Source organism: Equus przewalskii, chromosome 6 (assembly GCF_037783145.1).
Source record: "Equus przewalskii isolate Varuska chromosome 6, EquPr2, whole genome shotgun sequence".
NCBI lineage: Eukaryota > Metazoa > Chordata > Mammalia > Perissodactyla > Equidae > Equus > Equus przewalskii.
In genome coordinates this window covers 1,212,953-1,240,738 of record NC_091836.1, presented here as the reverse complement: position 1 = coordinate 1,240,738, position 27,786 = coordinate 1,212,953, and the positions used below count along the sequence as shown (strand labels likewise).

Genomic DNA, 27,786 nt, shown 5'->3' with positions numbered 1-27,786 from the left:
CTGACTCCGAGCCCCTTTCTCCAACCTTTGCTGGAGGCCTGGGCACCTTGCGACTTGTTCTTCGCTTCCAGTGGCTTTTCTTCTTGCGTTTCCCTCCTAAACGCAAGCAGCCGCTTTCGCTTCTCCTCTTGGCCCGTTTCTGTCCTTACTGTGTGAACTTCTGATCCCAGATGGTTTCCGCGTCTTCAGACGCTGCTGGACCAGGTCCTGCCGCCTTGGCCTCGCGGCTGCCCACCCAATGAAGCCGCGTCGGGCGAGGCTGTGACTTCTCTCCTTTGCTCCTGGCCCCTAGTGTCTGTCCCCACGGTCCTGCAGAGGGGCAGGGCAGACACCCGGGGACCTGCGCTCACCTCCGAGGTGCGGACAGGGTTTAGCGCACACGGGGTCTCCCCTTCTGCTGGTTCTGTGCTGCTGGGGAGAAAGTGCCAGAAAATGCTGCGATCCACCTGGGACGGCCCTTTGGCTCTCTTCAGGAACTCCCGTGCATTTCCGTCACCGCCTTCTGGGCCACTGTCTAGTCAGCACGGCTGCAGTAACCCGAGACTCGGCGGGGGTGCGCCTGGAGGCTGTGTGCCCAGGGACGGGCGGCACGCAGCTCCAGAGAGGGCCAGCGCCCTGGCCTGCAGACGGCTGCCTGTGCGCGTCCTCACGTGGGAGATTCGAGCGCTGGCGTTCTTCTAAGGCACTGGGCCCTCGGCACCCCACGCCCCCACGGCCCACGTGCTGGGGTCAGGTGTCCACAGGACTGTGGGGGACACTCAGTGCACGGCCAAGCAGACCGCTCTGCCTGGCCTGCTGCGCTCACGGCCGCCACACGCTTCCTCCTGCCCCTGCTGTGGGCGCGCTCGGCCCCTCCTGGCACACGGGGCCTGGGCTGTCCTGGAAGAGGGAGCCGCGTAGTCGGGTTCACACCGTGTGTGTGGACGGCCGACGCCACGCCCGTCACCCAGATCCCTGCCTGTGACTCCCCACTCTCCTCCCGGGCAGGCAACCGTGTCCCCTGCCTGTCCCCACAGGACCAGCCGGCCCTCCGCTGTTCCCACTGCCCGTCCCCCAAGAGGGGGCCGCCACGCCCGGGCTCCATCCAGATCGTCACCACCTGCGGTGCTGTCCCTTCCTGGGGGCAGGGCGCTGCCTCTACCTCTTGGAAAGACCGGACACCACACTCAGGACTGGTTTCGTTTTCCTTTATTTTTTTAAAAAAGCCCCTAAGTTCTATGGCTTCCAGGAAGCATGAGAGAAACGGAAGTGCCATTCTGTACACTCGGTGAAGCAGGACCCAGACGCACGGCCGCCTGCACAGCGCCCGGGCCTCCAGGACGCACGCAGTCCCATGGGTGCCGCCCCCGCGCCTGCGGCCCAGCCGAGCGCCCGTCCCCTCGCTGGCCAGCGCCGCAGCGGACACAGGAGCCCACATGGGCTGCCAGGCCGGGTCGAGCGGGCCGCCCGGGGCGGGTCTGGGCGCAGCTCGGCGAGCAGGCGCGGCTGGCCCGAGGGCCACGGCGGCCCAAGCTTTGGTGCAGCATTTTGGTTGGGGGCCGCCCACCCCGCCGTGCCCTCTGGCGCAGGGAGGCCCAGGCGGCTCGCCCCCGGCAGCGACGCCCGCAGCGCCCCCTCGAGAAAATGGCCTTTGGATCGAGGGAGACAAGCTGGACTTTATGACACCACCGGCGCCTCTACTCACTGCAACGGCGGCCGGCGCGCTCCGGGCGGACAGTTAGTGCTCTCGGAGGGGTGGCCAGACACGGGGGGAAGCTCGGCCCGAGTCTGTGAAGGGCGGCCGGGGGCTCGCAGCCCGGCGGCCACAGTCCACGTCCGCTGGGCCACGGCCGTGACAAGCGCCCTGAGGGCCGCGGCAGAGGGTCCAGAGACCGCCCTCGTCACTTGTGTCGCTGCAAGGATTTTCTCTTCCTTCTCTTGAAAAAACAGCAGCACCTGGAGGGACGGTGAGGGGCGGGAGGTGGGCCAGGGGCTCGGGGGCGGGTGGCCCAGGGCGCCCCAGCCTCGGCTGCCACCCAGCCTTACTTGGTGTCGTCAGCCACCTCCACCTCGGCCGGCGCAGTGATGGGTGCGTTGGAGTGACCGGCAGTGGGGTCGTCGGCATTCAGCTCCCCGTTGGTGGAGTTCAGCGCCTGGGGGGCAGGGGGCAACATGGAGTCACGTGGCCCCCGCCCGCCCCCGTCGGGGTCCTGGGCCCGGCCCCTCACCTGGTTTTTGCCGTGTAGCTGGGCTTTGTCCCGAGACTGAGGCTGCGAGGGCAGGTCGGTGTGGACCGTGCCGATGGGCGTCGGCTGCGGGGCACAGGACGCAGGCTGAGGCCGCCACCCGCCCCCCTGCTGCCCAGGGCCCGTGGCTTCACGACCAAAGTCCTGCCCCACATCCAGGGTCCCACCCCCACTTACCAGGGGCTCCCTGCACGCCCCCCGGGTCGTCCCCGCCCACGTACCAGGGGCTTCCCGGCCCAGTCGTACTCATAGTCGAACACGAAGCCGCTGCGGTCGAAGAGGTCGGTGAAGAGCTTGCGCAGGTAGTCATAGTCCGGTTTCTCGAAGAAGTCCAGGCGCCGCACGTAGCGCAGGTACGTGGCCATCTCCTCTGCGGAGAGCGAGCGGCAGGCTGGGGCTGGCACAGGGCGGGGGTCCGGGGATGCACAGCGAGGGGCACGGGCAGGGCCAGGGGGCCCGGGGAGCAAGGGCTGGGGTCAGGGGGTGCGGGGAGGAGGGGCGGGGGGCGTGGGGAGCAGGGGCAGGGGTTGCAAGGGGCAGGGGGTGCGGGGAGCAGGGGCCGGGGCGGGTCGGCTCACCTGGGAAGCTCTCGCACAGCACCTCGATGGGCGTGGCCCGCTTGGTGTCCCCGATCTTCTGGTAGCGCTCCTTGAGCGTGTCGGCCTGCGGGAGAGCGGTCAGCACCCGGCCGCGGAGGCCGCCAGGCCCGCCCCCCGGCCCGCACCCACCTTGAGCCCCTGCCAGGGCAGGCTGCCGCGCAGGAAGTACATGAACATGTGGCCCAGCGCCTCCAGGTCGTCGCGGCGGCTCTGCTCTGCGGGGGGACAGCAGGTCAGCGCGGCCCCCGCGCCCCCCCGCCCGGCCCGCGCGCCGCTCACCCTTGCCCAGGTGCGTGTTGATGCTCATGTAGCGCGCCGTGCCCGTGAGGCTCTTGTGCTCGCGGTACGGGATGTGCTTCTTGGTCTCGGGGTCGATGTACTCCTTGGCCAGGCCGAAGTCGATGATGTGGATGGCGTGCTGCCGCTTGCTGCCCGGCCGGCCCACCAGGAAGTTCTCGGGCTTCACATCGCGGTAGATGAGGCTCTTGGTGTGCACGTACTCCATGCGCGTGATCTGGGGGGGCACGCGGTCGTCGCGGGTGGGACCCAGGCCACCCAGCCCCGCCGCCGCCCCCGCCGCGCCTCCTCCCCACCCCCCCCCCAGCCACCCGCGCGCCGCGCACCAGCTGGATGGCGATCATGAGCACCGTCTTGAGCGTGAACGTGCGGTCGCACAGGTCGAACAGGTCCTCCAGGCTGGGCCCGAGCAGCTCCAGCACCATGGCGTTGTACTTCCCGCACGGGCCAAAATAATAGACCTGAGGGACGCCCTCTGCGGGCGGACGGACACTCGCTCGTGTGGCGCCCGCGCGCCCCGGCCCCGCCCCGCCCCGCCCTGCGCGCCCCGCCCCGCCCCGCGCGCCCCCGGTACCTGCGGCGCTGAGCTGCTTGTAGAAGCGGTACTCCAGGTGCAGCTGCGGCGCCCGGGACTTGATGGGCTCCTGCGGGCACAGGCGGCCGTCACCGGGGCGCCGGCGCGCTCCTCCCCCAGCCCCGAGACCCCACCCCAGGGCTGCTGCGCGGGTGTGAGCGGGGGCCCAGGCGGCTGGAGGGGGCGGGGGTCAGGGCCCCGACTCACCAATTTGATAGCTACGTATTCATTTGTATAGAGATTCTTCCCTGTGGAGGAGAGGCAGTCAGCTCGCAGGGCCCTCCGAGGGCCAACTCCTGTCCCCCAGCCCCCTGAGCTCGGCCCAGCCCGCCCGGTCTGCAAGGCACCCCGCGCCGCCGTGGGAGGCCCCCAGGGGCCCCGCACCCTCCTCTCTTGGCACCCCCACCACCTTCCTGCTGACCCCCCAGCACCCCACCCACCCCAGCCCCCAAAGTCACCCCGGCACCCCGCCCACCCCCAGGCCAACCCTGCCTCGGCCCACTCAAGGGGCTGCTCCCAACTCCTCTGCGGGGTCCTCCCCACCAGCGCGCCAGGGCCTCCAACTGTCCCATCTAAAAAAGGGAAAATAGAACAAAGACCCCGTGACCCCATGGCCCTTCATCCACTCCCGCTGCGGCAAAGCTGGAGGAGACTCGGCAGTGCCCTCCCCACCACACTGCCCCAGATGCTCGGGAAGCCCCCCATGCGGGCGCCCCCACCCAATCTCCCCCAGGGCTGCCCGGTAACTTGACTGAGTCCGCTCGATGCCTTCGTGTGGGACTCACAGACTTGAGGTGGCAGACTGCAATCCCGGAGCCGCCCCCCACCCCCAGGGGACGCAGGCCGTGCCTCCTCTCCCCCGCCCCATGACTGTGCAGTGGGGGGCCCAGGACAGAAGTCACCGGGAGCTATGTTACACCCCCACACGACTCACTCTCCTCCCGCGCCCCTCGCCCGCACTGGGACCCCGATGCAGGCCCCGGCCCAGCTGTGTCAGCTGAGACCCTGCCCACTCAGGAGGGCCCACGGCCGGCTCCCCAGGTGACAGAGCCGCATGCCCAGGTGGGGAACCCGTGTCCCTCTCAGGGTGGAAACAGACGCGGCCGGGCCAGGCCTCCCCGAGCCCAGCCCCCAGGACCCCCAGCGCCTGTAGAGAAAGAGCCTGCCCACGCAACCTCACGGAGCTGCCCCAGCACGAGCCCCGGGGTCTCCTGAGGTCCACTTTTCCACCTGTTATGGTCCCTAGTGCGGGCAGAGCGCCAGACAGTCCTGTCATCACCCCTGGTGACCTGCCATGGGAGGCAGGGCCGCCCCAGGCCCTCGTATCATTTTCGGGTTGCCGTACACAGCGCTGTGCGCACATGCGCCAGTGCTCTGGTCCCGCAGCCCTCCCAGCGCCGTCCTGTGCAGCCTTTGTCCCAAGACCGCCTTCGCCAGGTGCTGACCGCACGCACACAGCCCCACGCGGGTCCCCACTCCTCCAGGTGCTGCTGTTGTCAGGCCTGAGGGGGTCCACCGTGGGAGGAGGCCTCACCCCCATCCACCCTGCTGCAGCGGGACAGTCCGGGTGACATGCGCTCAGGCCGTCCCTCTGTGGACGACCTCAGGTGGTGGCCAGGTCCCCCCGCCCGCTCCATCTGGTCCTGAGGCATCTGCGTCCGCACGCAGCCAAGTCCGCCGGTGGTCTCCCCAGAGCCCTGCTGCAGTGCCACGGAGTCTGCAGACCTCAGGGGGGCATCCTACACCGACCCACCCCTTCCACGCGGCTGCTCGTGGTGCCCGTGGCTGGTGGCGTGGAGAGCCCGGGTGTGCTTCCTCAGATCCGGGCAGGAGGCACCAGGCGGGCTTGGCGCTCGGATGCCTGGTGACGTTTGTATGTTTTTTCCCGACTGGTGGCTGCTGGGACAGAGAAACACAGCTGATGTCGTGCTGGCACAGGCAGCGCCCGGCGAGCCCTCCACCTCTGGCTGCTGATGGAGCCGCCGCCGGCCTCCACGCGCCACCACCGTGCATCCAGGGCCGTCCGCTGCGCCTCTCCCCATCTCTTTCCCGTCACGAGGACCCCGTTTCCTGCCCCTGCCTGGATGGGGCGCGGGGGTGCCCAGTCTCTGCGGGGACCGCAAGGCCCTCAGGCGCCTGTCAGCAGGGAAAGCCAGCTTGCTTCCAGTCCTGGTTCCTGGGTTTGACAAAAACCGAGGTGCCTCACGTGTTCCCCCAACGCTTTCTCAGGGGAGTTTCAAATGCACAGCACAGCCAAACCCTCAGCGCCTGGATCACACCATCGGCTGTTCACCGTGTCTGTTCCGTTGCTGATATATCTGCACGTCCGTCACCCGTCAATCTCCTGCTCTTAGAGAGCGGCCCCGGCCCCGAAACGCTCCAGCCAGAGACCGAGTTCAGCGCCTCCTCATGGTCCCCTCCTTCCCTCGGGGGGCGCCACGTCCCTGGGCAGCGCACACGTCGGAGCGCACACCTGTGAGCCTGGGCCACCCCCCTCCCATCATGACAGAAGGTCATCGCCCCTCCAGGTCAAGGCCCACCGTCTCCTCCGGGAGGGCCCCCAGGGTGAACCGCCCGCACGCGCTCTCCTCCCTGGCTCCTGTCCCAGGGCCCAGTGCGGTGGAGACGCCCCGTGCTGTGGTGTGCCCAGGGCTCATTCCTGTTCCCGGCTGGGCGGCATCGGGACATACCCCATGTGCAAGGGACGCCTGGTGGTCTCAGGCATTCCCTTACAGCAGAGCTGCTCTGATCGGTGCCAGACGGGCCATCGTCCGTCTGCTCTTGCGAAGCGTCTGCTCCAACCTCTTGCCCGCTTTTAGTTGGGGCGTCTGTCCCTTTACCATCGCATCCTCATCCGGTCGGTCCCCTGGGTACCAGTGCTTTGCCAGCTGGGCTCTGACGGCAGCACCTCCTGGGCCATGGCTCGCCCGTCCAGGCTCTGACGGTGCTGACAAGCAGACGCGCTAAACGGTGCCCGAGTCTAACTGATCCTTCACGGTGCCTGGCGCTTTCATCCTGTGTCTTGAAGACGCTTCGTGCTTTGAGCCCTGGGAGACCCAGTCCTTGGAGTCCAGCCCGAGGTTGAAGGGAGCGTGTGTGCGTGTCTGTGGGCACACGTGCGTGCACGCATCTGAGGTCTGTGGGTTTACAGGCTCTGGCCCTGAGAGCCTCGGCGATGCCCGTGTCGCCGTTTCAGCTGAGCAGGCGGAAGGTGAGCATCTGCAGGACCTCAAAGAGCAACTCCCCAGGGCCCGTGCGCAGACGGGAGGTTCTGGGGCCGCACGAGGCGGGAGGACGCTGGAGCTGCAGCCGCCCAGAGCATGGAGGCCTCCTGAACCCGCTGACACTCCACCAGGAATCCAGGAAGGCCACACCCTGGGGACGGCAGCTCTAGCCCTGGGGGCATCTGCTCTCAGCTCCCGAGCGGGGCAAAAACCAGTCCCAGACGGAGTCGAGACCAGTCGGCAGGACGAAGCTCAACCCAGACCGAACGCGCGGCGCCACACTGCCCAATGCACGACGGAGACCACCAGACGCGTGAGCGCGGGGGACAGGGGACCGGGACGAGCAAGAACACAGTCAGAGCACCACGGCCGCAAGCACTCGAGGATTTCAAGAGAAAGGTCCAGAGGGAAACGGGAGTCAAATGAAGAGAAAATACGACGTGTGAAAGGAGAAATCCCTGGGTGGCTCCCGCCAGACTACAGTGCAGACAGGAAGAAAGGGGACCCTGGAGCAGGGCGCGAACACTGTCCAGGCTGAAGCGAGAGAAAAGGGGCTGCACGATGGGCCCGAGCGACAGCGCCCACTGCCTGCCTCCGTGCGACAAGGGTGGAGGAGCAGAGAGCAGACCGAGGCGGGCAAACATCTGAAGAGATAACAGGTAAAGTTTCCCAAGTCTAATGAAAAAGCGTGAATACCACTGAAAAAGATTCAAGAAGCTCCACGAACCCCAAGCAGGATAAACAGAGAAAACCACCCCTGAGCAAGGCAGCATCCAGATTTAGAACTGAAGATAAAGAAAAAATCCTCAAAACAACCCGAAAAAGACATGAAACACAATGTTGCTCAACATCTTTCAGCAGAGAAGTGCAAACAGCTCACGTGAGACACACTCACAGCCGCTGACACGCCCAGACAGGGCGGCCTGACCCCAGGGCTGGTGGGACGCGGAGCCCAGCGCTCCAGGCGCCCACAGCACTTCTCCTAGGCACGGCCCTCCTCCCGACCCCGCGCTTCAACGAGGACACGCGACCGAGACCCAGAGAAGGACGCTGAGCTCACAGCAGCCAAACCTGGGCGTGGCCCAGCGTCCCCGAGCAGGAGGGCGGACAGTGAAAGGCACTCAGTTGACACACGGACAGAGCAATGGGGCAACCACGACCAGCACCATGACAATGTGGCAACTCTCAAACCACGCCAAGCCGCAAGAACACGCGCCCCAGAGTTAGGAAACGTCTGAAATAAAAGCAAGCCTCCCAGGGCCCCCGATACACACGCGCTCGTCTGTCTACACAGACTTGCTCTGTCCAGGCTGCTGCTCCCGATGCCCAGGACGGGGCCACGACGGCCGCTCAGGCCATACAGGGACCCTCAGGCTGCAGGTCAGTTCTGGGCCTGGGGGGAGTGTGTGTGTGCCCACGTATGTGCGAGCATATGTCTGTGTGCACACGCACGTCCTAGGGGGCAGCAGGGCCAGGTCAAAGAGGCGCCATCCAGGGCAAGCTGAAGAGTGGCCGCTCTGCCAGGCAGCCGGGCTGGGCTCTGGGGAGGGTGCTGTCTGTCCGGCACCCATGGCCGTCTCCATCACTGACCGTGACAGCCCCGCATCCCTCCCACCGGCAGACAGAGCTCGGGCCCCCGCCCTCGACGGCCTTTTAGCTCAGGAACCCCAAGCCTGGCTCGCCCCAGCCCCGAGCCAAGTGCTGGACTTGTAGCCACACCTGGACCCCCGGGGTGGCCCTTGGTGTGTGGGCCCAGACCCCTTGGAGTTTGGGGGGGGCCGGGCTCCCGCACAACCTCCTCCTCCTGGGGTAGGGGACCCCACATACGTACCTGTGCTCCCGGTCCCGACAGTCTGGGGGTCTGTCTGCGTACGGCCGTGCCCCCAGGCAGCCCTCCCCCCACCCCCCGAATGCGAATGAGCAGGGCTCACCTAGCCGGAGCTCCCCGAAGTTGCCACAGCCTATCTTCTTCCCGACCCGGAAGTTGGGGCCCACCATCAGGACCCCTGAGCTGGTCCCCGAAGTCCGGACACCGTGGCTGGTCCGGCCGCCGGCCTTGGACATTCTCCGGCCCTCCTCCGATTCCCCTTTCCCTCCTTTCTTGTCAAAATCCATAAGTTTGTGGTACCCTGGCCTCTCCACGGTGACTCTGCTGCCGTGCAAATCCCGGGTCTGTGGAGACGTGAGATCGCAGGTGGCTCTCCAGGGCTAGCACACCATGGCGGCCGGCGGACCCCGGCTAGTGAGACGCTGGCGCTCGCGAGGGCCAAGCCGCGGCTCTCATCTCGGTGGCCTTGGGGCTGTGCGCGGGGGGAGGACACATTCTGCTGACAGGTCCCGCCGCCTCAAATCTCGTGGCTCCCGGCTGGCGGAGAAACAGAGGCACAGATTAGCAGGTGCGATGCCCCCCATGATGCTGCGAGACCCGGCACGCAGCCCGGCAGGGGACCCGGGGGACGGGGGAGGTCAGCGTTAACTGAGGGCGACACCACAAGGGGGCTCCTGCGGTGAGACAGCATTCTGGAAAGAGCTCTGAAGGCGCGAGAGCGACCGTGACTTCCTGGGGCACAGAGAACAGGTGGCTGAGGCCCTCGTGAAGCCCCGCGTCAAGGGGGGGACACTCCGTCGTGTGACCGCCACAACACGGCTCAAGGACGACAGTGCTAGGACGGGTAACGCCAATCGAGTGAGAGGCCCCAGAACCCTGGAGCCAGGAAGGGGCCCCAGGCCTGGCGCAGAGACACTAGGGGTCAGCCCGCCACAGCCCCCTTCCCCAAGCCACAGCGCCGCTCAGAGGAGGAGGAAAGATGACCAATGGCAGAGCAGAGTCCCTGGGGACCTCCAAGTTGTCCCCTGAACCTGGGACGTCCAGGAGATGTGAAAGGCCCCAGGCCTAGTTCCAGGAGCCTGTGACCCTGTGGTCAGCCGGGTGACTGGCCGCAGTGGCAAGAGCAAGCCTGGCAAAGGGTGACTGGGCAGGAAGGGGCCGCAGAGAGGATGGCAGGTGCCCGAGCAGCTTCCCAGGACGCAGGGAGGGGCAGACATCCCAGCAGGGCTGGGCACAGCGTGGGCACCCAGGGCCTGCCCGCAGCCCCGGCTCCCTCCCTCGACCCATCCTGAGCCCACAAGCTCTCCCCGAACCTAGTCCCCCCCATCCCAGCCAGTCACCCCACTCAAATCAACCAAGAAGTGCCCACCCAGACGTCGAAACGGAGTGCTGGGGATGGCAATGGGGACATGAGAGTGGGGCCTGAGAAGCACATGGAGGACAGAGCCCTCTGCTGGCCCTGGGCTCCTGGGAGTGAGGGGGTGGGGCTGCTCCACAGAGGGGATCCCCGCCACACATGCACGGAGACATGGGACCACAAGGTGGAAAGGACCCGGGGCGTGCACGCACTCCTGCACTCCCCCACACGCGCACCACACACGCGTGCACACCACGCACACCCCACACGTGTGTGCACGCCCGCCCCGGCTCGGCCGCCCACGCAGACTGCCCACCTCCTGGCGACTGGCTGAGGCTGGGTCCCGTCGCGGCCACCCGGCCAGAGCACAGGCCCACAGCGGGCAGACCCCGCACCGTCCGGGCGGGCGGGGGCCCAGGGCTCAGGCAAAACCTCACGGTGCTGAAACCAGGGTGACTCGCTGGCCTTTCCCAAGGACGAGAACAAGCCGTGCGGACAGGTCAGCCCCAACAAGAAGCACCGCACAGGCCTGGCCTGGCGGGCCCCTGGGCCCGGCTCCAATGCTGCGGGTGCTCCCCTAGGCAGTCCTTCCTGGTGAGCTGCCAACCCAACTCCCAGGTCCCCCACTGACCCCGGGGTCACTGGGATCGGCCGCCACAGTGCCTGCCCATCTGGACACGCCTCAGTGCCCTCCTGGCTATCACCATCCAGCACAGTGGCCAAGCGTCCGGCCCACCCCAGCCCGAGAACAGCACCTTCCATGGCGTACAAAGGACACGCTAGTCACCAGGCTCAAAGCAGAGACGCCCGGGCCAGCTCAGAGTGGACCCCGTCCCGGGAGCCCCCACTCCCCGTGCGTCTCCATCTCCCTGGGCTCCGGGGAGGCCCCGTGTGAGGACACAGCCCTGCGCTCCCTGGGGCCTGGGACAAGCCCCGCCCGCGGTGGGGGGGGGGGGGACGCTCCCACTGGAGGCGAGGCGGCTGCGAACCAGGAGCCCGGGCCGAGGTGGCGGCAGGGAGCAGGCCACAGGCTGCCCACTTGCAGCTGTCCTGGAATTTCAAGAGAGGGGCCAGGCCACCTCCTGACCTGTGACCCATCACCTGTGGGGACTGTTTGCTGTTGGGAATTTGGGAGTTGACCGCGAGCAGCGGCAATGCAGATGAAAGTACGTAAACTTACATAAACTTACAAGGAAATAATTACAATAAAACAAAGGTAATAAACCCTGGACCCCCCATCGCTTCACTGTTGGCCACTTTATCTACGTCCAGGGTCTTCTCCATCCGTCCCCTCCGGGTGAGACACAGGGACAGTGACACACTGCTCCTCGCAGTGCCTTCAGCCCCGGGGACGGTCCACCCTCGGAAGCCGGCGGAGCTGCAGGTCCCGGCCCGTCCCCGCCCTGTGGGAACCCCAGTGAGGCGGCTGCCACGATGGCAGGCGATGGGGAGCAGGCCGCGGGGGTGCCGTCCGGACGCGAACAGCACTGAGCCCGCAGAGGCTGCTCCCAAGTGGGGTCTGCGGCCTGTTTCAGGTCTCAGTCCGCACAGGAAGACCTGGAACCCAGGCTGGTCACCAGCGGGAGAATCTGGCCATCAACCCAAGCTTCCTGAGAACCACGGGCTCTCCGTGTCCACGGGCGCCGCGTGGTTCGCTGACCTGTAACGCGTGTGCACTGCGAGTCACGCCGGGCTCAAGCGCCGCTCTTCTCGAGGAGCTTCCGGTGCCCCAAGTCCCCACCCTTGAGGGGACGGGGAGCCTGGCGAGGGGGCAGCACGTGGACCTCCGCCAGCTAAGGGGCTTCCTCCCCTCTGGGCCAGGGGGCACTTGGAGGACCCAGCCCCAGAGTCGCGTGCTCCACCCCACTGCACGTGGAAGTGACCTGGGGCTTTCAGTCAGGAAGGGGTGGGGCCTGGCCTGCTTTGGGGCCATCACTCAGGTGGGCACCGGTGACCAGGGGGGTTGAGATGAGAAGGCACCAAGGGCATGTCTGCCAGGAGCAGGGGCTGGACAGGGCGGGGGGAAGGGGGCCTGTGGGGATCCCCACCTGCCAGGCTCCATCGATGGCACCCGCCACGCCACTGGCACAGCCTGGAAGGCGTGACGGGGACAGGGGCCTCGGGACAGCGGCCAGGAGGGAACATGAGGCGGCTGGGCCAGGGGTCGCGTGCACCTGGAAACCGCACGAAAGCCTCCAAATGCGCCCGTGGCCTCGGCGGCAGGCCCATCTGCGCAGACAGGCCTCAGCCTCCAGCTGGCTGTTCAATAGCAACCCTCCTCGCGTCCTCCCAAGCCCCCAGGCCGTGTCCCGGGGTGAGGCCCACAGGGCACATCTGGGGTGCAGCGGCCGCTGCTACAAAGGACGCCCAGCACTTCCCTGCGCCGAGGGTGGGAGGCCCACGCTTTTGTGTCTGAGTCCCTGGCTCATTGCCGTTTACATCAAGGAAATAGAAACCCCGGACCACACGACTCACCCTTTCAAAGGGGACGGTTCAATGGCTGTTACTGAAGCATGGTTTCTATCAGCAGAGCTGGGCAACCAGCAGTTCCAGAACATTCCATCACCCCAAAAGCAACCCTGTCCCCATCAGCAGCCACTCCCACTCTCTCCTTCCGCGCCCCCCTGGAGCCGAAAATCCACGTTGTTTCTCTGGATTTGACTCTAAGCACCTCACGTGAGTAGATCTCATTTGTCCCCCGGTGTCTGCTCTTCTCCCCGAGCATCGTGGGTTCAAGGTCCGTCCAGGTGCAGCCATGCCAGGGCCTCACTCCTCTTTAGGGCTGCGTCCCGTTCCAGCGTGGATGGACCACATCTGCCCATCCACTCCCCTGTGGAGGGACCCTGGCTTGTTGCCACCTTGGGGCTTCGGGCCTCAGGCTGCTGTGGACACTCATGCACGCGTCTCTGCGTGGACCTGTGCCTTCACTTCTCCTGGGCGAGTGCCTAACGAGGGGAGTGCCACTCAGACGGGACGCTCTGTTATGTGTGAGGAGCCTCAAGCTGCTCTCGCATTGACACCATCTCCCGGTCTTGCCCACTGCGCCTGCCGCGCCGAGGGTGCAGCTGCGCAGCCTCCAGCCCTTCCTGAGGTCTGGCTTGGTCACGGCCGTGCCAGCGGGCACAAGCTGACGTCTCGCTGTGGTCCTGATCGCACTCCCCGCAGCTCTCGCTTTACTTCTGGGCACGTGGCTGCTCCGCTGCCCCGACAGAGCCCCAGCCCAAGCCAGAAACGAGGGGCGGCCAGGCACGTTCATGTGAGGAAGTGACCGTGGCCGCACAGAAGACGATGAGAAGGAAGCCAGCAGGGGACAGCCACGGGGGCCGAGGGTCTTCCATGGGGGGCAGGACCCAACCACACAGGAACCTGTGCACACGGTTCAGCTCTGGAGCCACCGAGAGGGCCACACAGAGCAGGCACGGGCGGGAGGCTGAGCTCCTCAAAACAGCAACCAGCTTGGGCGGGATCTTCGCAAAAGATGCCTGTGCTGGTAACTTTTTTTTTTTTTTTGAGGAAGATTAGCCCTAAGGTAACATCTGCTGCCAACCCTCCTGTTTTTGCTAAGGAAGACTGAACCAGAGCTAACATCCATGCCCATATTCCTCTACTTTATATGTGGGATGCCTACCACAGCATGGCTTGCCAAGCAGTGCCATGTCCGCACCCGGGACCCGAACCAGCGAACCCCGGGCCGCCAAAGTGGAACGTGTGAACTTAACCGCTGCACCACTGGGCCGGCCCTGTACTGGTAACTTCTAAAGGCAAAAAGCCGAAGGCTTGGCCCTGTCCACTGTGTAGAGGCTCGCACACAGTGACCCCAAGCCTCTCCTGTTCCCGGACCAGACACCTGGACACACAGCTCTCACTCCTCAGAAAACAGCCCAATTCCAGCGAAGGGTCACCGGAATCTGCATCCCACCCCCCGGAGAGACACGCAGAGGTGGCTTCCAGCGGATTCTTTCCTGCCCGAAGACAATTACAAACACACACATGTACAAGCACGCGCCCAGATGCGCAGACACCCATGCACACAAAGGCATATTCGGAAAACAAACACACATCAGAGGTGGATGTGAAACCCGTGTGCATTTCAGACACTATGAGGAGAGCCCTGGTGCGTGTACTCCCGCGCCCCTCCATCGCACTCTCCTGGGGCCAGGCACACCCACCTGCCCCTGGCAGGACCACAGGAAGCATCCCGCACAGAGCCGCCATCTCGGGGACGCACACAGAAGGGGCGTGCTAGACGGTCCCCACGCAGGCGGGGCACAGCGGGGACAAGTGAGGACAGAGGTGTGGTCTCTGTCCCGGGCCTGGCGTCTCTGCCTGACAGGAGGATCTCTCCTGTTCACAGGAGACCGTCCCCTACACCTGAGATCACACCGACGCATGACAGGGGTCGCCTGGTCACTGGAACAGGGTGGGGGCACACGGGGGCGCAACTCCGGGACCACGAGATCAGGCAGCGTCCACGCTGTGAACAGAGGTACCGGGAGGTGGCCCAGGGCGCACATGCTGCCAAGTCCTACTTCCCGGCAGTGGCTGTGCCCTGTGGTCCCCTCTGCAGGCAGAGACACTCGAGTCTGGGGTTCAACTGTGTGCACTGGCTTTTATGGGCAGGAAGGACCAACACCGTTCTGCCCCACAGTACGCTCGAGGAGCCCCTCGGGGGTCCTCACTTCCCTCCTGGGCAGTGGCCCCACCTGCTTTCAGGTCAAGGCGGGAGGTGCTCTTGGCCCTGCAACCCGAAATCTGTCGTCGTCTCCGCCCGGCCCCATGCCAGGGCACAAACCCCTCCCGTGCCCCTGCAGGGGGCCCTGAGGGCCAGGAAGCTGCCACATCTCATGCCCCCGGCTGGTTCTGGGGATCCCACGAGTCCACATCCTCGCGCCAGCTCCCTGTGACAAGGCCTGGGGTCTGGCAACTCTCTCCCCGAGGAACCCTCTTGCGGCCACCTTCAATGACCCTAGTACAGCGGTGGCCTCCAGCATTTATGGGGCACCTACACGTGCTCGGAGTCCGGCAGATGCCCTCCACACACCCTTGACTCCCCTGGCATCCACTCCACCTCCGTGTTCAGAGGAAGAAACTGAGGCCCAGGGCGGCCAGGCGCCCACGGCACTCCACCCTGCTCTGTAGCAGCCCCGCTCTCGTGGTCTCACTGACCGGAAGAGGGACCTCCACCCAGCAGAGACGCACTTTTATAGACACGCTTCCAGCTGCCAGCGGAGGGGCTCAGAGGAGGCCCCTCAACAGAGGACACATGTGACGGGGCACGGGGAGAGGACCGGCCCACACATGGCCTGAGAGCCCGGAGCAGCGGCTTGGTGCGCAGTGTCGGGCCCCCTGGGGCCCCGTGGGCAGCACACAGCCAGCACCCGGGTGTGAACCGGAGAGATGCTCACATACGCACGCCCCACCTCAGGTCCCTCGGCCCACATGTCTGCCCCCACCAGCCCCTTATGACAGGAAGCGCCCACGGGCGCCGCCTGTAAGGCCAGCAGGTACCAGGGAGGCAGGTGAGGGGCCCTGGACCCTGACCCCTCCCAGGGACGGCCCGAGGATGCCAACCCCTGCTCGGCCCCCAAACCAGAGTGGCCTCCCCCATTCCCAGCAGGCCACACACTCGAAATGGCTCTAGAAGTGACGACCCGGCATGCCCTGGGTGTGCTCCCCGCCCCCCAAAGGCTACACAGGGCCTTCTGGGTCCTCTCCTGGGACCCTCTCAAGCCAGACAGGACCTGCGGGGGACAGCAAGAGCGAGTCACATGCTGACCTATGGGGAGCGGAGACAACAAGGAGGGGCCGATGGGGGCCAGGACTAGAGCCAAAGGCCGGCCTGGGAGGTGACGGGTGCCCCGCCCGCACACCTGGGTGGAAGCTCAGACTGAGACCTGAGCGGAGGGAAGTGTTTGATGTCAGCCAGCTGGGCCCAGGGCTAAAAATACCCACAGTGGGGAGGTGGCCCCCCATGCCTCACTCAGCCCTAAAATAAACCTGGGCTCAACCCAGCCAACACGGCCCCCAGTCCCATCCAGAGCCCTCCCCGACGCGGCCAGGCCCTCCCGGGGAGTGGGCTCAACTCGGCCCTTGCGCCAACCTAACCTCCATGTCAGGACGTTCCCACCCACCCCCACCTGCTGGTCCAGGCCGTGGCTGACCGCTGGCCAGTCTGCAGGCAGCTGCCGTCCCGCCCGTGTCTACACTGAGCGCATCTTGCAGAGACTGCCCCGTGGCCAGGGCCACGTTCCCTGCAAGCGCCCTCCTCAGCTGTTACCTGCCGTGTTCTTTTTGGGGTCCTCCATCTTGTCAAGGCCAGGGGCCAGCTCCCCTGGCGGAGGCCCCAGGGACCCCCTTCTCTGCCCGTCTCCACTCAGTGATGTCACAGTCCCTGGGCTGACATCACCGGCACATCCCCAGCCCAGAGCCGGGAAGAGGCTGGAGGCAGAGGTGGGGCAGCCTCCCTCCCGGGGGCCCTCGTGGGCTGCCCAGCACACGGCGGACATGGTCACCAGTCCCAACTAACACGTGCCCAGACTCAGGTGCGATCCCGGTGTGGCCCCTTCTAGGCAACTCTGGACATACACGTCCCTCCCCTTAGCCCCGCTCTGTCCCAGAAGCTCCTCCCAGGATTCACCAGGGCCGGGGACATGGCCACCATACCCCACCTGGCCGAGGGCATGGGTAACGAGTGGAGCAGGCCAGGTGTAGCAAGGAGGGGTGTGAGGTTGCCTCTAAGTGCCCAGGGGGCACAGACCCCAGGACAGGCTCAGCAGCTGGCACAAGCTGGCCGCGGCCCCCACCATGCCCTGAGAGGGCACAAGGATTTCCTGCCATGAGGACGGAGCTGGTGTGGACGATGGGACTGTCGGTCACAGTGCCCACTCACGAAAGGCGCACCAGGCGGACGAGATGTGCCGATGCTCTGGGGAGAGGGCCGAAGACTTACAGGGGACGGGCCACCTCAGGGCTACCTGGGCAACATGCTGTCAACCGGCCCAGCAGTGTGGGTGGAGCCGTGCACGTGCCGGGTCAACTGTCTCGGTCTTTGGTGTGGGCTGTGTCCCCAGAAAGACACGCCCCAACCCCGGAGTCTGGGAATGCGACTTCGTTTGCAAATGAGAGTGGGCCCTAACCACAACAGGTGTCCACACAAGGAGACAAGAGACATGCAGGAAGAAGCCACGTGATGACGGGGTGAGACTGGAGGGACGTGGCCACAGCCCCAGACTGCCGGCATCCTAGACGCTGGAAGAGGCGGCAGCGGCCTCCCCGGAGCCCCCAGAGTCGGGAGGGGGGGAAGAGGGGCTTCCCAGGGCTGCTCTCGATGGCCCCGGGCGTCCACACAAGGAATGTCACAGGAAGTGGCCCGGCCCAGAGGGGCCCGAGGACCCACGGCACCTGCCTGCCACACGGGGTCCCAATGGGGTCCCGGGACGGAGGAGGACACCGGGGGACTGAGGAGTGTGAGGAAAGCGGGGCCCCGGGTTCATGAAATGCACCAGCCCCGGCTCAGCGCCGGGAGCATGTCCGGCTCCAGCGTGTGGCGTGAGCAACGGGGGTCTCCGAGCTGCCTTCCCGCCGTCTCTGTGACTCCAGAACTGCTCTGAGATAAAGGCTGTTTAAAAAGAACCAAACCTTCCCCTCCCAATCCGCCCCCCAGCCCCAGCGTCGCCCCGCGAGCCGGCCCTCCGGGCTCCCGACACCCCTGCGCAGTGTCCCTGCGCCCACTCACTGCCCGCAAACTCCTTGAGGATGCGGTACTTTCTGTCACGGCACAGGCAGGAACGCCAAGACTGGGGACCAAGCGAAACAGAACAGACCCACAGACACGGAAGACGGGGCAGAGCCGCAGAGGAAACGCACCGCCTTACAGACGAGCATCTCTGACGATGACGCGAGTGAACATGGCTGCTCAGCCCGCCAGAGCCACAGGAGGGCCGGCGCACAGGGGGCAGCTCACAGGGCTCCGCTGTCAGCCTCAGGGCCCACCCAGCCTCTGCGAGGACCACCCGCACAGCCACATGGCTGCCAGGGCTGCCACAGCCATGCTGGGGCCACCGTGCCCCGCCCTGTGCGCAGCTGACAGCAGCTGTGCACACGGAGAGGAGGCGCACACGGAGAGGAGGCGCACACGGAGAGGAAGCGCACACGGCGCAGCCCCAGAGCCTGCCCTGCAGGTGGCGGGGGCCAGGAAGTGGTCGCCCAGCTCTTTCTGGCTCGGAGGAGCGGAGGCGGGCGGGGAGACGACCCGGGACGCCCCTCTCCCCCTTTCCCACCCTGGAATCCTCTTTCCTCCCTCCCACCGAGCACGTGCCACCTTCGAGATGACAGCACCCAGCAATAGTGGGGACACGGCAGGGAAGGGGGACGCCCTCCACGCATCCGCCTGGCCGCCCTTGGGAGCAAGGGCTGCTCCCGTGGGCATGGGCCCAGCCCCACCCCTGCAGAGCCGGCGAAGGCGAGGGGTGGCTGCTGGTGGATGCAGGTGAGGGGACCCAGGAGGCAGGACACGAAAGGCCCCCAAGCACCGGCAAACAGGCCCATGTGCACGGCAGAGGACACTGCCCCTGTTCCCCAGTTTTCCTGGGGTGGGCTGAGCATCCCCCACAGTGGCCTGGTCCTCTCAGCCCTGCCCAGGGGACCTGACCACCTGCAGGAGGTGGGCGGGGGCCCGGCCAGCTCCCTCGGGGTGACATGTCCCCCAGAACTGGGCACAGCATTGGACAAGGGACCTTGGCAGCCTTTCTCAGGGCGAGGAGGGCGGCGGTTGAGTCAACACAGGCAACACCGAGGCAGGCCCTCCTGCAAGAGGCGCCCAAGACGCCAGGCACCATACTCCCCTCCCCCCACCGACGGCCACCCTCCCCTCTGGCTCAGTTCCCCATCCTGAGCTGCCCTCGGCACTCCGACAGGCCCCTCCTGCCCAGAGGTCCCCACACACAGGCCTCACTTCCCCTCCAATGGCAGAATCCTCACCTGCAATTCGAGGAAGCGCCTGCTTTGGGACTGGAGGGCTGTCACCTCACCTGGAGACCGAGCTCGGGGCCCTGGGGACAGCGGGAGGGGGGGGGGGTGACTCTGTTGGCCAGGGCACAGCCCAGGGTGGTCTGTTCGCTCCACGGTGGAGGAGGCCCTCCTCCACTCAGAGGAGGCCCGAGGCTGCTCCCGCGGGAGGCGGCTCCAGGGCAGCGGCTGGTGCTGCTGACGGACACACAGGTGTGTCGGCGTCTGGAGGGGTCTCACTGCACCGCGAACGGTGCCCAACACTTGGAACCTGACTTTTCAAAAACGTCCTTTACGCTTTGCTGAAACGTTTGTTTTCTTCATGTGCACGGGTGGGTTTTGCTACTTAAAACACCAAGAAAGCAGGGTGGTTTTCTGGTCTCACGGGCTGGGGGCGCTTGTCGGTCACTCTAAGACTCTGGACATACCTGCTCAGAGGAGCGCGGGCGAGGAGGCTGAGGGTGCCTGGCCCCAAAACTCGCCATAACCGAGACCCAGAGGCTGGCACATCTGTCTGTCTGTACAGGAGCCCCGGTGCCCGGCACACGCTCAGAACTCCTGGTTTTCTAGAAAGTGCAGGGCAGCAGGACGGCGGGCTCCGGAAACCAGCCAGCGTTCCTGGACTCTGACGAGGCGGAGAAGCTGGGATACAGGGTCAGGAGAAACCTCAGCCCAGGAGAAGCGATGCGAGGAGACACCAGGATGCAGCCGCTGGAAAAGCGTCCGCAGCAGGGATGTGAGGAGATGGGACCCTCCCCCACGGCAGTGGGGACAGAAATGGCACAGCCACCCTAGAAATCAGTCAGCGGCTCCTCAGAGTTCATCGCAGAGACGCGGAATGGCCCGGCAGCCCCACTCTTCAGTGTCCACCCAAGAGAACCGAAACGCACGTCCACACAAAACCTGCACACGCGTGTTCTCAGCAGCGGGACTCACGATGCCCAAAGGTGGAAACACCCCCAGTGCCCACCAGTGGACGACGGGTCCACACACGTGTCCACCCACACGCTGGAACATGATGCAGCCGTGAAGAGGAGCGAGGCCCTGACACAGCTGCACAAGGACGGACCTGCACACACCACGTTCAAGGAGAGAAGCAGACACAGAAGGACACATGGCGTGTGACCCCATGGACGGGAAATGTCCAGAACAGGCAGCTCCACAGACAGAGAGCAGGCTTGTGGGGGCCAGGGGCTGGGGAGCGGGTGAGGGTGACTGCTGGTGGGGACGGGGCTGCTTTTGGGGTGGCGCAATGTCCTAGAACTAGACAGAGGTGGCGGTTGCACAGCTCCTCGAAGGTGCTGAAAACACCGCGGGACACACTTCACTGACTCTCATGGTCTGTGAATCACATCTCAACTACAAACCGTGGAGTGTGTGTTCTCCCGACACAGCAGTCCCACAGAACTCGAGGGGGAGGCTCTGGCCGGGCCTCCCTCCGAGCACATGGCTCATCCCCGTGCAGATCAGAGCCGCCCGCATGCTAGGCCCGACGGGAGAGCCTCGGCTCCCGCTCCTGGGCCCTGTCTAACCGACGCCGGCCTCCACGACAGATGCTGCCCGTAAACATTCCAGAGGCACCGAGGGGTGTGTGTGCACAGGAGGCAAAAGACAGCGAGTGGCGAGACGCTGGGGAGGAGGAAGGGCTGACTCCCACTGCCCACGGGAGAACTCGAGTCCCACCCACGAGCTCGGGCCTTCCCCACGGCCCTGCCAAGGCCCCCAGCACCCAGGTCAGGCTCAGTCCCTGGGCCGTGGGTGCCATGCCCACGCAGCACACCACAGTGCTCTCAGACCCGGGCAGGCGACAGCATAGCTCATCTGTGCGCACACGCAGCTCCACCTTGGGAGGCCCTGGGCACACTCCAGGCTGCCCAGCCCGGCCGGGCCCCACCTCCGGCCAGACATGCAGCAGGACAGCCCCTCTCTCCCAAGGAGCAGGCGGCACCCCGACTCTCCATGTCACACCTCGTTCCTGGCCACCCAGTGCCCCAGCAGGCCAGCGCCAGCCGAGGGTGCTGGACGGAGCAGATAAACACAGGGCGCCCAGCACACGCGGAGTCTCAGATAACCAACGGACCACTTGGTGCATGGGCGTCCCATGCAGTGTTCGGGACAGACTAGCAGGAAGCAATTTTCAGTTGTTCGTCTGAAATTAAAACCTAGCTGGGGGCCCCTCGCCTTCACCTGGCCACAAGGACACGAAGTTGCCCGGCTCCCGTGCCCTCGGGCCAAGGCGCGGGCGGGAGCCGGGGCCACAGGCACAGGGAGCTGGATCGACCCCCCGCAGGACTCACTGGCCAGGGCGCGAACGGTTTCTACGCAGTTCTGTATATTTCCCAAAGCCAAGCATTTCCAAAGGAAACTTAGCTTCCAGCTGGGGACGAGCTGCGGTGTCAACGCACACCCAAACGAAAGGAGCGACCAGCCACCTCAGTGACAGTCTCGGACGCCGACCACACGTGTAAGCGGTCAGGTCCTGTATGCACCGAGATGAATAAAACAAATTTCACCTGCTGCTTTTTGCATTTTAACGAGGCTACTGCATACTGTCAACCACCCACGCAGCTTGAGTCCTGTTTCCATGGGGCCATGGGCCAGCTGCCTGCACCGCTGGGGTGGAGTACCTGCTGCCCCTGCCCCCCCCCCCCAAAAAACACTCGGCAGCATCCACAAGCGGGCTGCTGAGCTGGGTGCCAGAGTAACCATTACAGACGGGGGTCTGCAGCCCGAGGCGGCAGAGGTGCCTGGCACACCCCGCAGCTCGCCTGAGCGAGGGGCACAAGCTGCAGGGCGCGCCAGGACAGGCCAGCTGGACTCCAGTTTGGAGGGAGGACTGCGGAGTGCCCGCCCAGCTCTTTGCTCTCCGCAGACCAGGGGAATGGCATCCTGATCAGCTCCCCGTCCCCGGCCTGGGGCAGAGCCGTTCCCACAGCCGGGCGCCCCCACCTGCCGAGGCAGTCCCAACCCACAGGCAGCAGGTGTAACTCCCCCCACAGCCTGGAGCCCCGGGATGAAACCAGGAGAGAGCCACATGCCAAGGGGAGTCATCCTCAGAGGCACAATGCGAGGAGGGGAGACGCTGATGCCACATATGCCCCATGGGGGACCTCAGCCAGGCCACTGCTCCAGGTCCACTTCCCTGCTGGCCGTCAGGAGGACAGGCTCCCCCAGTCCCCTCCCCTCTTCCTCCCTTAGAGGTCCAGCTCCTGGGGGCAAGGGCGGGCTGTGCTTCTGGACCCCAGGCCCACAGCTCCAACCCACTGGGTGGATGCAAGCAGGTGGGAAGTCTCTAGGGGAGGGTCTCCCCCATACTTGGTGACGCCTAGGGACAGCTGTGGTGGTCACAACTGGGGGCGCCCCAGACAAGGACCTGGTCCGATGTCCACGGCGCTGAGGGGAGAGACCCAGGTATAGAAAGCGTCCCCAACAGAAGCCCCCGCAGGCCCATTGGGGCAGCTTCAGGAGAACGGGGGCCCCCGCAGGCCCAGTGGGGCAGCTCCAGGAGAACAGGGAAGCCCCCGCAGGCCCAGTGGGGCAGCTTCAGGAGAACAGGGGGGTCCCCCGCAGGCCCATTGGGGCAGCTTCAGGAGAACAGGGGGGCCCCCGCAGGCCCAGTGGGGCAGCTTCAGGAGAACAGGGTGCCCGTGAGTGGGACCAGCAGGCCAGGGGAGGGTGGGCACTGACAAACAGCGCCAGGTGGGGACACCCTGGCCTCCGTGCTGCTGAGAACAGGGACAGAGGGAGGCGCCAGCAGGGCGGAGGAGCATGCCATGAGGGGTCCTGGGCCCACTGCCCCTTACCACCACCCCCCAGCCCTGCCCTGACGTCCTGGCTGGGTCACCCACCAGCCTGGCCCTGGGACCACAGTGAGTGCGGCCCCCCCGTGACGGGCACAGCCACAAATGCTCGCCATCTCAGGGGTACCTCTGGGACGAAGGCCCTGCAGCCCCGTCCGTCTGTCCCCGCGTGGAGATAAGAGCGGCTGGTGGTCTGCAGCAGAGGACACATTCTGCAGATCCACACAGAGCCCAGTGTCACCTCCCTCAGGAGAGCGGGGATGTCTGCATAACTGAGCGGTTACCTTTAAGCACGACTATTTCCAAGACTCTCAGAACACGGCCCAACGTGAAGTCACGACACGCGACAACGTGTGATAGCTATTTCTACCTTTCAAACAGCACCCGCCCACCCCGAGGCCACCTCGGATCCCTCCATGACCCGGGACCCTGTCGGGCGCCTGGCCTGCACCCAGGCCCCCACCTGCTGCTGGCGGGAGGGGCTCTGAGCCACGTGAGGACACTGGACAGCTCGTCCACTCTTCCAAGAACGTCCTGCTGGGCTCCCACTTCTGGACAGGGAGCTGCTGATGGGAGAGACGTCCAGCCCTGCAGGGTCAGGCAGAGCGAGCTGGGGTCCTCTCGTCCTTGTCCCCTGGGGTAGCTCCTGGGCACCTGCCCACCCCTAGCGAGGAGTCCTTGCCCCCGCCCTCACCGGGAACCCTCTCAGCCCACACACGCTCTGCAGGCTCCATCCCTGCCCAGCCGCCCTCTCTGAGAAGCAGTCCTCTGCGTCCACATGGTCCTTTCGGATTTGCAGAATCCCCTAAGAGCAGACTTTGCGAGGGCCCGTGCACCAGTGAACCAACTCCTGACACAGGCCGAACAGAGCCGGCAGGACCCAGACTGTTCCACACCAGGCGGCCACCAACCGTGGACACCGCCGAGCTCCCGGATGAGAGAAGAACCCCTTCTGGGGGCCAGGCTCGGAGCAGGGGGCTGCATGCTGCCCTCTGAGGGGAACTGGGAGGTGTTCTAGGAGAGGGAACCCCAGACAGGGCCAGGAGAGCAGCCGTGTGACAGCAGGACCATAGTCTGTTTACGTGCTCAGGGAGCCGCGTGGGAGTTCTGAGCAACGGGAAGACGTGCCGCTGACTACCACCCTCCCCGAGAGTCCCTCCAGCCCTCCCACGGACCCTCGCGAGGCAAGGGCCCAGTGCCGCACAGCCTGCACCAGGAGCCTGTGCGGAAGACCAGGCAGGAGCAAGATGCCAGGGCAAGGCCGACAGCCGGCGGGGGGGGGGGGACAGACAAGGGCTCACTGGCAGCAGGCGCCCACCCCCCTCTCTGGTCCATCGGGCCCGTGACCCCAAATCCTCCCACCACATCCCTCCTGCTGAGGCCAATTCCAGCTGGCACCCTGTTTACCTCCTCGCCAGAGTGGCTCGCTCGGGCCTCGACCTCCTCATCCGTACCACGGGGACAGGGGCCGCCCAGCACAGCCCCCAAAGCTCCTGATAGGGAGGGGCAGCGGCCCAAGGTTGGGGCTTCCAGACCCACCAGGCCCTGGCTCAGGCGCCCCTTCCCTGATGGGCCGCTAAGCCGAAAGACACTGCGCGCAAGAACGTCCCCGACCAGACAGGAAGGGCTCTCCAGGCACCCCCGCTGCCCAGCTCGAGACGGCAAGACCTCCGTCAGGACAGTGGCCACCAGGCCCAGGCCTGACCCCAGACGCTGGCCAGGACCCCATCAGCACGCAGGCTCCTTCACAACGGCCTCTCCTGCCCAGGGGTCAAACAATGACAGCCAACCGGCCCACGCAGACTGGCCCGTGCCCACCGGAGGCCTGAAGGCACCACTCCACCAGCACCGCGTGGCCGCCTCCCCTGCTCCCTCCCAGCCCAGCCTGAGAGGTCCCCATGGACCATGAGCTCCGCATACGAGAGCAGGTCCCCGGCCGCTCAGCCCTGGGTTTTCAGGGCCCAGAAAGTGTCCGACAAGACAGAGAGCTGACCCCACCACAACCCCAAGGGACCCGCTGCTCCTGAGCCGACCTGGGGCAGCTCACAGGGGCCCAGCAGGGACAGCCAAGCCAGCTGTGGGACTAGGCGTTCCTGGCGCCCCAGGGGAAACACCGCTGTGCAGCTGGCGGGGACACGGCCGCAGGGTGCCCAGGCCTGCCCCGAGAGCCTGCTCGGACCCACCGGGAAAAGCACAGGCACGCGGGCGGCCCAGCACTCCTCTTCACTGGCTGGTCGACCAAATTAATGGCTGGCGCCTGGCTTCCCCAAAGCTGGGATGAGCAGATAAGACGGCTTTCAATTTTTAACAAACCTCACCTACTTCCTCTCGCAGCCCAGAGGTAACTACTATGTAATTAAGAGGAGAAGTAGAGTCAGGCGGAACCAGAACCAGCCGTTCAAAGGAGGCTGTCCGCATGGGGTGCTGTCATCGCAGCACAGGGACATGCCCAGAGCCCGGCCACAAACCGCTCGGCCCCAATCTGCTTCAGCGAAGGGAGAGAGGGAATGGAAATCAGACAAGAAGGGCCGGCTGCCAACTGCGGACAGGAAAACCAGACCCGTGCCGGTGACCGCAGCGGACCCCAGGGCTCCCGCCCACAGCTGGGGTGGAGGGTCCAGCCAGCTCCTTCCAGTTCTCCGTCCCCACCCCCAGCACGGGCCACACCTCCACGTGCCGAATGCAGCAGACACAACTGCCCCCTAGCCTGCAACCTGGCGCTCTCTATGGGATCCCGGCCCAAACCCAGCACGCCCCCCCCCCCACCCCCCCGCCGCTGCGTTCCCCAAGGCAGGGCCACAGACACCGCCACAGCGGCTGAACAAAACATCTGGGCCCCGGAGACGCCGGCGCCGGGCCGCGTGCACTCCCGGGGGCGCTGCAGCCAGCCCCCGCCCATCCGCCCATCTGTCCGCCTGCGGGGCCCAGAGCAGTGCTTTCTGGGGCACAATGTGGCGGAGACACAAGCAAACAACAAAAACAAACTACCAGCCACAACCGCAAACTTCCCTCTTTCAAACCTGCGGCCCGGCTCCCAGTCTCTCCACCCCCAGCGGCCACCCCCTCCCCGATGGGAACGAGCTCGCCGGCGCCCACCGGCTCCCCCTCGATGGCAGCCTCTGTGCGTTCCCACTCATCTCTCCCTCCCACGAGCTCCAGGAACCCCTGGGGGCCGGGAAACGCCAACTGAGCCTGTCCCTGTCCCCCGGGGTGGGGACAGAGGATCCAGGGACTGGAGCCCCACCAGATGCACACTCGGACACCCCCAGAGTCCCAGACAGTGGCCAGGCCTGGGTCCCCCATGCAAGGAAGTGGGGAGAAAAGGCTGGACTCCACCTCCGCGCACGCAAGCCTCCAGGGCCGTTTCCTGCAAACAATGCCATCCCGAGGCCAAGAGAATAACCCAGCTGGCCCCGCCGCGCCCGGGACGCCAGCCTGGGACATCACCAGGAGGCTCTCCCTTAGGCCCCCAGCCCCTCATGTGAAAGCTGCCCCCCCGGAAACGTGGGGCAGAGGGGGCAGGGAGGGGATCGGGGTGGCCGCGCCCGGGGCACAGACTCTCACCCCCTCCCTGATCCGAAGTGTTTCCGGAAAACAAAGCCGGTTGGCGAGGGCGGAAGGGGGAGGGGCAGGCAGGGGAGAGCCGCGAGTTCCCAGGCAGCACCGGCAACAGGTCCCCCCAGACGAGCCCCCTCCTGCTGCACGCCCCTTGCCCGCCCCGAGACCCCGGCTCTCCCAGCAAGGCCTTCAGGACCCCAGGGCGGGGGAGCGCGCGCGGCGGCGTGGGCAGGGGCGCGGGGACCAGGTGGGCAGGGGCGGGGATCCAGGGCCCAGGGCTGGAGGGGTGGGCACACGGGGAGTGGGCAGTGGGCCTGGGCACCGGGGGCAGTGAAGGCGGAGGTGGGGCGGGGCTGAGGGGACAGCGGGAGCAGCGGGGTCTAACCTGGGGGGACAGGGAGGCTGCCGCGTGGGGATCAGAAGGGGCGAGAGGCGGCAGGGTCTAAGTCTGGGGGTCGCTGGGGGCGGGCAAGGCCTGGAGAGCAGACGGGGGAGAGTGAGGGGCTGGGGTCTAGGCGGGGGGTCCGTGGGCTGTAGGGGCTACGGGGTTGGAGAGTGGGGGTCACTGGGGGTCGCGAGCGCAGGGGTCCGCGGGGGCGGTTTCCGGGGAGGGGGTCCGCGGGATCGGGAGCCGGGCGCGCCGTTACCTCTCGGCCTCCGCCGTGGCCGTGGCCGCGGCCCCGCGGGCGGCCGGCCGGCCGGGCTGGGCGGCCCGGGCTCCCTCAGCAGCGCTGCGCCGACCCCCGCCGCGGGCCCCGCTCGCGCTCCGGCTCGGGCTCCGGCGCCCGCTCGGGCCCCCGCTGCCGCGCCGCCGCCGCCGCCGGCCTCCGCATGTTGGGCGCGGGCCGTCCCCGCCGCGCGGGCGCCCGGTCCCCGGTCTCGCAGCGTCGCCCGCGACCCGCGCTTACGCCGCCAGCGTCGCGGGGGAGGGCCCGGCACCCACCGCGCAGCCGCCGGACGCCGCGGGGCGCGCTGACGTCACAGCGCGGGGCGGGGCCCGGCGGCGCGCCCGCCGCTTTGCGGCAGCCGGGGGCGCCGCGCGACGGCCGCCGCGCTTTGCGGCCGCCCTGTAGAGGGACGACCGGGCCGCCGCCTGCCGCGGGCCACCGGAGGCCCGCGGGCGCGGGGGTGCGCGCGCGGGCGGGGAAGTCGCGGGGTCGCGTCCACCTTCCCGGAGGGGCGGGGCTCCCGCCGCTTGCCCGGGCCCGCCCGTCGTTGCCATGGCGACGCGTGGCGGGTCGCCCCGGCGGTGCCCGGCCGCGCTTCTGTGGCGTCACGGTCTCGCCACCTGACGTCACGGCCGGGCGGCGCCGCGGGG

General features: G+C 66.5%; 1 protein-coding gene across 10 annotated transcripts; it reads right to left on the bottom strand.

Annotated features, from left to right (window-relative positions):
• Positions 1 to 1,173: 1,173 nt before the first annotated feature.
• Positions 1,174 to 27,402, bottom strand: CSNK1G2 (casein kinase 1 gamma 2). Of its 10 annotated transcripts, XM_070624707.1 has the most exons (13): positions 16,382 to 16,485; positions 8,851 to 9,284; positions 4,183 to 4,267; positions 3,903 to 3,943; positions 3,696 to 3,765; positions 3,448 to 3,596; positions 3,104 to 3,338; positions 2,954 to 3,039; positions 2,804 to 2,888; positions 2,447 to 2,595; positions 2,208 to 2,291; positions 2,026 to 2,132; positions 1,174 to 1,935 (listed from the first exon to the last, which is right to left on the bottom strand). In XM_070624707.1, exons 3-13 carry the CDS (start codon positions 4,265 to 4,267, stop codon positions 1,881 to 1,883), a joined length of 1,146 nt encoding a protein of 381 aa, XP_070480808.1. In that variant the 5' UTR covers positions 8,851 to 9,284; positions 16,382 to 16,485; the 3' UTR covers positions 1,174 to 1,880. The 10 variants fall into 10 exon arrangements, 8 of the variants coding, with proteins under 8 accessions (XP_070480808.1, XP_070480803.1, XP_070480805.1 ...); XR_011541332.1 differs by lacking the exons at positions 4,183 to 4,267; positions 16,382 to 16,485 and adding an exon at positions 27,116 to 27,258 and having other exon boundaries at positions 2,472 to 2,595; XR_011541333.1 differs by lacking the exon at positions 4,183 to 4,267 and having other exon boundaries at positions 2,472 to 2,595; positions 16,382 to 16,497.
• Positions 27,403 to 27,786: the final 384 nt, after the last annotated feature.

Bases quoted from the DNA above. Each gene is read 5' to 3' on its own strand.
- CSNK1G2 (XM_070624699.1), bottom strand. From the start codon at position 9,034: ATGGATTTTGACAAGAAAGGAGGGAAAGGGGAATCGGAGGAGGGCCGG. The intron at 3,597-3,695 runs GTACCGGGGGCG...GTCCGCCCGCAG, and splicing joins CAAGCAGCTCAGCGCCGCAG to AGGGCGTCCCTCAGGTCTAT. The intron at 2,596-2,803 runs GTGAGCCGACCC...CGCTCTCCGCAG, and splicing joins GCTGTGCGAGAGCTTCCCAG to AGGAGATGGCCACGTACCTG.